At 43.0% G+C, this 9,103-nt stretch overlaps 1 protein-coding gene across 1 annotated transcript; it reads left to right on the top strand.

The window, feature by feature from the left end:
• The first annotated feature begins 2,075 nt into the window (after positions 1-2,075).
• ADAM30 (ADAM metallopeptidase domain 30) lies at positions 2,076-4,951 on the top strand. Its single transcript, XM_006748457.2, has one exon. It carries the CDS (start codon positions 2,747-2,749, stop codon positions 4,949-4,951), a length of 2,205 nt encoding a protein of 734 aa, XP_006748520.1. The 5' UTR covers positions 2,076-2,746.
• Positions 4,952-9,103: the final 4,152 nt, after the last annotated feature.

Here is a 9,103-nt window from a genome sequence, read left to right as displayed (position 1 = left end):
CGGTAGTCGTGCCTCTCTTGACTGGCAGATCGCATTCCTCAGAGCAGACCGTGTGGATGATCAGTTCATTGCCTCTTACCTCCGAAATCATCCCTTCTACCTGATCTGTAACAGTGGATATGGGACCTTTAAATATGTTTGCTTTGCCGGATGGCACTATGTTAAGCTTAATCAGCTGGAGAGATCTTGTAGGAGGAAGAGGCTTTCCTTCCTGGTTCCAGGGACTCCTGGTCAGGCTCCCCCTGCAGTTTACACTGATGTATACTGTAGCTTTCCATGCCAGGCTCCCAAGGGCAGGCAGCTTCTGCAGCACCCAGCATCTGCAGTGTGTGGCAGTCAGCGGCCGCAACAATGGCAGGCAGTCCCTATGCCCGGGGGGTGGGGGTTGTAGCAGAATGTATTCGAGGGCCCCGGTGAGATGCTGTTCTGAACAACTTTCCCCAGTGCCCTAGAGTGCCTCAGTGAGACACCTTCCTGTGAACAGCCTCCCCAGTACCTTAGAGGTTGGATTTATGGCAAGATCCACCAGAGTGCTACCTCACTGACTTCTCCGCCATTCAGTATCCAAGGCTGTGGCACCTCACAAGGTCTGATCTCAGCCCTAGGAGGAGGCTAGCTCTTCCTGGATGGCCAGTTTCACCCCTCAGGTTGGTAGGTCTACTATACTATATAATATATTGTATTTTCTTTTATATTATACCATATCTTATTATATCATTGCATATTTGCTGTATTAAGTATTCTATCCACAATTCCAATATTCTCTAGAGTTATCTTTACAGTTTACCAGCAAATCTCTTATTCCTCCAATTACATGTTCAAATTAATAATTCTCTATATTACCTTTCCCTCTTCCACTGTGATAGGGATTCTTTCTCCTGACTGAACCCAGACTGATACAGAAGGTAACTTTGGCAGAGAAATAAACATTGCTGTGTGTTGTGCTTAGTTTTATCTTAATACCAACAAGTCAAAAGCTTTTCATCTATAAAATTTTCTTTTAATAATTCTTTTCCAAAAGGGACATAATGAATGAATGATGGCCCTCTCAAAACCTTGGAGCTATTCTTTAAAAAAAAAAAAAATTGGAAGGGACAAATTTTACGATGTTGGTTGAAGTTAAAAAACTTGGTTGAAGTTAAAAAAATAGTCATATTTAATCTACTGGCACTATCCCTTCAACAATATCGTTATGTCTCCAAGCTAATCTGTCAACCTAAAGATTAATGAAAGCATATTTGTCTCATCTCAGAAAATAGACACAAATTTTTAGGTTATTAAAACATTTTTTTTTCACTGTGAATATAACATACACAGAAATGAGCATAAATTTTTAGGAATGGTTTAACAAATATGCACAGCAAACCCCAGTGGTCAAGACATACACTAGCAACACCCCTAGAACTCTAGAAGCTACATGAACCATACCCTGCCCCTCCCTCATCCACTCCTGATTACAGCCCCTTCTGCTCACCCTAGAAGTAGGGTGACAACTCATCCTCACCATTCGGGTAATTATTTCCTTGACTTATTTTACCAACAGTCCATGTATCCCTAAAAGTAAAGTTTAATTTTGTCTGATTTTGATCTTTACGTTTGTTTTTCTTTGTAATATTCATCCATGTCGTGCATATAAATAACTCCTATGTGTCATCTCATTGCTGCAGTCACTGTTGATGGAAATTTGAATTGTTTCCAATTTGGAGAACATTGCTGCTTCCATGTATCCTGGTAAATTTATGCACACATTTCTGTAGGGTATATATCTAGGAATGGAACTGCTGGATCATATGGTCTGCCTATTTTCAGCTATATGAGCTAAACAGCTTTCTAACGCGGTTTGGCCTACTAAATTACCTCCAGAAAGGTGTAAGAGTTGTTATCATTCTACACCCTCATCAAAATATGCTATTGTCAGTCGTTTTAAAAATCATTTTAATCCGTGGTCCTTTACGGTCTCCTCCCTCACCCACCACTCAACCTACAAACATAACCACCAATTTGCCTTTCTCGGAGAACTCCTGGGGGTTCTGCTCTCACAAGTTCTTTTCTATTCCTAGATTCTCCCCCCGCTGCACACACGCCCCAAATCCCGCTAGTCCCTGGCACCCAAGGACAAACAGCACAAAGAGCCACCTGACAAAATGAGCTGGAAACTTTCTCCGGCCGGAAGCCAGGCGCTGCCCGGGGGAGGGGTTGGGGATTAGACCTTCACTGATATTCTCTGGCTCTGCTGCTCCGCTTGGGGGTACGTGAGTCCGGCGGAGAGCTGGGAATGGTGTGACGGCGCGGCGCGCGCTGTGCCTAGAAAACATCTGATTCTCACGGATGGAAAACATCAGGTGTGTCCTAGGGAGTACAGAAACAGAAGAAACAGCACGGGATGCAGCGACCCTCGAACAAGACCTCTTTTGTTCCTCCTTTTTCTCTGTTCCTTCTCCTTTCTCCAACCTGCTCTCTGCCCTTCTCCGTCCCTCGTGCCAAAAGCCCCTCTTTCCAGTTTTATTCTCGAGCACCTTTCCCTCGGTTCTCCCTCGTGCGCCCAACGGCACAGCGCAGAAAACGAACTGGATTCGTTCTGGGAATGTCAACTAGACGGAGCCTTGGGAGGCGGGGGCGGGGTTCCTGCATACCCTGCTTTGGGAGCTCCGCACCTGGCGCTCCCGCGCCTCTAGCGGCCGCCCCTGGAACCTGACTCGCCGGGCCGGTTGCTGGGATTGACTCGCTAGGGCCACCGATCTGGGCCATGAGGTCAGTAAGGACCTTACTCCCCAAAGGCCGTTCGCTCCCCGTGCTCGTCCTGGTGGCGCTCCTGGTTCATGCTCTTGGCGAGGATTTAATTTTTCACCCTGAGTGGGGATTTGAGTCGTATGAAATCATCATTCCCAAGAAGCTGAGCTTCCGGGGAGGGCAGCAGGGTGCCGTCCAGCAAGTGTCCTACCTCCTGCAGGTCAAAGGCAAGAAGTATATCCTCCACCTCTGGCCCAAGAGGTTTCTATTGCCCCGAAATCTAAAGGTTTTCTCCTTCACAGAACAGGAGAAACTCCTGGAGGATCACCCTTACATACCCAGGGACTGCAACTACATAGGCTTGGTTGAAGGAACTCAGGATTCAGAAGCTACTTTAAGTACATGCACCGGGAGTCTCCGAGGCATATTGAAAATTGATGAGGAACATTATCAAATCGAGCCCCTCAAGGCCTCTTCCAGCTTTGAACATGTCATGTATCTCCTGAAGAAAGAGGACAGATTTCAGAATCAGACCTGTGGCTTAATTAATGATGAGCTAGAAAAGCAGATGGCTCAGAGTGAGATTATGGTGAGGCTTAGGGACTATCATGGATCCTATAAGCATCAGAAGTACATGGAACTAGCCCTGGTCTTTGATTACAGTCGATTTTTGTTTTCAGATTCCAATATTACTCGAGTCATACAGGATGCCATTCTTTTGACTGGGGTTATGGACACCTTCTTTAAAGATATCAGTATGAGACTACAGCTACAAGGTGTTGAAATATGGACAAATAACGACAAATTTAATATTCACCACATGACCTCACAAGAACTTCTAAACTCATTTTTAAAATATAGTACAACAACCCTTTCTGGTCGGGTTTCTGCAGATTGGGCGCATTTGTATATTACAGGTGCTTTCACTCATGCTCTTGGATGGGCGTATATTGGAGGCATATGTAAGGCCAAATATAGTGGATCAATAAGTAGTTTTCCAAATCTAAATATCCTTGAAGCCAGTAGACTGTCTGCTCATGAACTGGGCCACGGTGTGGGAATGAAACATGATACAGAATATTGTCAATGCAGGGGTAAGCGAACTTGTATCATGGGCACTGGGAGTAGTGGGTTTAGTAATTGTAGTTATAGTGAATATCTTAGTCACATAAATTCAGGCGGAGAATGTCTAAATAATATCCCAGGACTGGGTTATGTGGTGGAGAGATGTGGAAACAAAATTGTGGAAGGCAATGAAGAATGTGATTGTGGTTCAAGAGAGGACTGTAAAAAAGACCGTTGTTGCGAACCGGATTGTAAACTCGCGCGAACGGCCAATTGTAGCACTGGGCTTTGCTGTCATAAATGTCGCTTTCGTCCACTTGGGTACATATGTCGAAAGGAAGACAATGAATGTGACCTTGCAGAGTACTGCAATGGAATCTCACATTTCTGCCCAGATGACACTTTTAAGCATGACGGAACCCTTTGCAAGGGTAACTCCATGTGTTTCAAAAAGAGGTGCCATTCCAGATATACGCAGTGCCAAAACATTTTTGGACCTGATGCCAGGGAGGCTCCTGATCAGTGCTATCGCATAGTGAATTTAGTGGGTGATCAATATGGGAACTGTGGTATTATAGGAGGCAAAACCTACGTAGCTTGTGCCAGGGAAAACGTAAAGTGTGGCAGGATACAGTGTATAAATGTCAAGAGCATCCCTGACATGCCAGAGCATTCGATCCTCATCTCTACTCATCTGCGAGAGGAGAATCTCATGTGCTGGGGGATAGGTTACCACACATCCCTGACACCCTCGGGAATACCTGATGTGGGTGAAATATTTGATGGTACCCCCTGTGGTTTTGAACAGCTGTGTATTAACAGAACTTGTGTGCATACCTCAGTCTTGAAACCTGACTGTTTTCCTAAGAAGTGCAACAACCGAGGCATTTGCAACAATAAGAAAAACTGTCACTGTGGCTATGGCTGGGCCCCTCCGTTCTGCGAGGAGCAAGGGTATGGAGGTAGCATTGACAGTGGGCCCACGAAAGAGCTGAAAGAGGAGGTGCCCGCCCCAGTGCAGGTGCTGTCCATTATGTTAATGCGCCTTATTTTCCTAATCATCTCAGTGATCGCTGTGTTTTTCAGGAGCTTGATAGAACAGTTTATAAACCCCACACCGAGAGAAACACCACCAATTAACATTCCAAATAAATAAACCATGGCTAAAAATGTCAAGAACCCAAACAAGTGAGCAGGCGATCCACAGTCATTCAATAACACAGAGCCATATCTTGAACAAGCTTATCCTTTAGCCCAACGGTACTGTGTTCTTTTTCCGGTTCTTTTTTTTTTTTACTGTAATTTTCCTCCAAGCTTGGGTCGGCAAATAAATGATATTCTTGTTTGGGAAGCTAATCAGTGCATTTGCTTTTTTAGTATTCACTTGCTCCTTCATTTGTGCTCGAGTTTGGGATAGCCTGAAAAGAACGGCCCAGCGGCTTTTCTGAACGCTAAAGCTCTGAATACTGTTTCACAGAATGGCATTGGTTTTCACAGCAGAGTCCTGAGGCTTGGAATCCCAGCACACAGAGTGACTGTCTGCCCTTCTCTCTGCCCCCCTCAAGTGATCAGTGAGAAGTCGGTGCCAGGGCCCCTACTGACTGATAGATGTGAACTACCACTTTTATAAATAGAAAGCTGTACTTGAATAAGGGGTGTCACTCAGGTAATTCTTTTTCCCTGTTATGGTCATTTTTTGGGTGATTCCAGCTCTGTAGCTGTGTGGTTTGGGGCAAGTCCAGTTGGGTGAAGGACGCGAATCTACCATAACTCTTGCATTTCTTTTTTTTTTTTTTCTAAAGATTTTATTTATTTATTTGACAGAGAGAGACACAGCGAGAGAGGGAACACAAGCAGGGGGAGTGGGAGAGGGAGAAGCAGGCCTCCCACCGAGCAGGGAGCCCGATGTGGGACTCGATCCCAGGACCCTGGGATCATGACCTGAGCCGAAGGCAGACGCTTAACGACTGAGCCACCCAGGCGCCCCTAACTCTTGCATTTCATCACAGTCTATAAATGATGACAAACCCTGGCAGCGGCCTGGGGACAAGACTTTGAACAAAGTTCTGTGCTTCGGGCTTTTGCAGGCAGAAGCTGGTCTGTTGTGAATGTGTGCTGAGGGGACACGTGGCCCTAGATTTGCCACACCCCTAAGTAGAGCAGAGGAGGGTGAGGAACGCCTTCCACCCTGGACCCGCATGTCTGCCTCCAAATATTCTCGCCCCTTTGCCCGGTGCTGAGCATGGGAGGAGGGGAGGACTAAGTGGCAGCTCTGGAGGAGCTGGTGCTCACCTCTCATGCCCAGGGAGGAGCACATCCTTCCCAGACCTGTGTCAGCCCAAGGGTTCGCAGTCTTGCTCTAGGCCGAGCCTTCCTGCTGTCGTCTCCTCGCGCCCCCGTGCTCCCCCCTCCCCAAGCACCACTGCAGGCTCACTATCCTCACCCCCATCTCCTCTTTTCTCAGCCACATTGTTCTTCTAATTGAAGAAGTTGCAGGAGGCTCACGGTTAAGAGTGGTCTCCTTGGACTGTTTGGGGACTGTTTTTTAGTGAGGGGGGAACAAGAAAACCCTGACTTTGCGATGATCATAATTCTAACATTTTTCAAGCTTGGCCATCACCGGAAAACATCCTGAGAAAGCAAGGGCATTTAGTTGTAGCTGGAATATTGATAATGACGGCTACCCTTTATGGAGAGCGCACTCCGTGCCAGGCAGTGTTCTCAGTGCCTCACGTGTATTTATGTATTTTCACTCCCGAAAAGAGTGGGGTGTGTTATTATTTCCCCCTCTCCAATAGAGAAATTAAAGCACGATGAGGTGAAATAGTCTGCTGAGGATGACATAACTAATAAGTAATGGTATTGTTACAAGAAGCGTTATATATGGGGGCTCTTGAAAAGACCATGCTATTGCTTGGTGGAGTACTCTGTCAATGTTAATCAGGTGATGTTGGTTGATAGTGTTGTCGAAGTCTACTCTATCCTTGCTGCATTCAAGCAAGAACTATAACTCGTTCTTCAAGTGAATTTGTCGATTTCTCCTTGCAGTTCTATGAGTTTGCATCATGTGTTTTGGAGCTGCCGTCAGGTGCAGAAACTTGTGGGAATCTTATGTCTTCTTGATGAACTGACCTCTTTTTTTTTTTTTATTATTTTTTAAGATTTTATTTATTTGACAGAGAGAGACACAGCGAGAGAGGGAACACAAGCAGGGGGAGTGGGAGAGGGAGAAGCAGGCTTTCCGCTGAGCAAGGAGCCTGATGCGGGGCTCGATCCCAGGACCCTGGGATCATGACCTGAGCCAAAGGCAGACGCTTAACAACTGAGTCACCCAGGCGTCCCGAACTGACCTCTTTATTAATATGAAATGACTATCTGATTCTGGTAATAGATCTTGCTCTGAAGTCTATTATAGCTGATGTTAATACAGTTACTCCAACTTCTTTTTGACTACGGCTCATATAACTTACACACCTTTTTCCGTTCTTTTATTTGAATATATTAGTATCTCCATATTTACAGTGAGTTTCTAGTAGGCAACATATAGTTGAGTAGTTTTTAAAATCAAGTCTGACAATTTCTGCCTTTTAATTAATGTTTTGACCATTAACATTTAATGTGATTATTGAAAGAGCTAGGTTTGAGTCTATTCACTTGCTATTATTTTTTGGTTTGTCCCTTTTTTCCTTCTTTCGAATTAAGCTAATATATATATATATTTTTTATAATTCCATTTCATCTCTTCTGGTTACTAGCTATAGCTCTTCCTTATTTTAAAGGTCGTGTTAAGATGTGTAGTATATATCCTTATTTTATCACAATCTATCTTCTAATGATGTTATACCACTTCATACACACTACAAGACTCTTAAATTAAAATATACTTCCACAGTTCCCCTCCTAGCCTTTATGTTATTGCTGCATGGATTTTATTTTTACTAATGCCATGAACCCCCACAATAAATTATTATTATTCTTATTATTCTTCTTTAAATGTTCAATCATCTTTTAATGAGATTTAAATAATAAAAAGGGTATATATGTGCCCATTTAGTTACCGTTTCTGGTGCTCTTTCTTCTTTTGTGTGGATCCAGATATCCATCTGGTATTATTGTCCTTTTGTTCAAAGATTGTCCTTAAATTCTCATAGTGCACATCTGCTGGTAATGAATTATTCTAGCTTTTGTATGTGTGAATACATCTTTCTTTCACCTTTTTAAAAAAGATAGTTGTCCTGGGTATAGATTTCTAGCTTGACACTTTTTTGGGGGGTCTTTGAGTATTTAAAGGTATCAATCAATTGTCTTATTGCTTGCATTGTTTCTAGCAAGAAATCTTGTGTAATCTTCACCGTTTTTTTTCTTGATAGGTAGTATGTCTTTTTTTTCCTCCTACTTTTAAGATTTGCTCTTCATCACTATTTTTAGTGGTCTGATGATGATGGTCCTTTGTGTAATTTTTTTCCTGTTTCTAATATTTGAATATGTTCAGATTCTTGGTTCTGTGTATTTATAGTTTTTATTATGCTTGGAAAGTTTTTGGCTATTATTTCTTTAAGTAGTTTTGTTCCTCCCTCTCCTTTGGGGACTCTCATTATCCATATATTAGCCCAGCTGAAATTATCTCACAGCTCACTGATGCTTTTTCCCCCATTCTTTCTTTCTCTCAGTGTTTCTTCCTCACTTCCTTTTGGATATCTTTTGCTAGGCCTCATAGTCGCTAATTTTTTTCTTCTGAATTCTCTAATTGGCTATTAAGCTTACCTCGGTTTTTTTCAATTTCAGACACTATAGTATTCATTCCTAAAAGTTGGATTTGGGTCTTTTTTATACATTCCACTTGTCTATTTAACTTTTTGAACTTATAGAATATAGTTATAATAACAGTTTTAATGCCCTTCTCTGCTAATTCTTTTTTTTTGACCAACTAAATTTTTAATATTTATGAGCTATTTATGAATCATGAATATACATTTTGTCAGATTTATAAAAGGATTGCATATTCTTTTTTTTTTTGTAAACAAAGATGGAAATTTCTTTTAGTCCACATATGACCATACAGATATTTTGAGTGCTATACAGTTTGTGCTATTACTTGACATACTTTTCCTAGAGAATCCCTGAGTAGGAAAATGCTTAACACCAAAGCTTTTCTTTTCCTTTCTTTTTTGTAGTGTTCCATGATTCATTGTTTGCATATAACACCCAGTGCTCCATGCAGTACGTGCCCTCTTTAATACCCATCACCAGGCTAACCCATCCCCCCACCCCCCTCCCCTCTAGAACCCTCAGTTTGTTTCTCAGAGTC

This window comes from Leptonychotes weddellii, unplaced genomic scaffold (assembly GCF_054177405.1).
Source record: "Leptonychotes weddellii isolate Sample4059 unplaced genomic scaffold, ASM5417740v2 HiC_scaffold_6776, whole genome shotgun sequence".
NCBI classification, from domain to species: Eukaryota; Metazoa; Chordata; class Mammalia; order Carnivora; family Phocidae; genus Leptonychotes; species Leptonychotes weddellii.
Note: the sequence above shows the minus strand (reverse complement) of the source record. Positions and strands in the feature narration are given on the sequence as shown.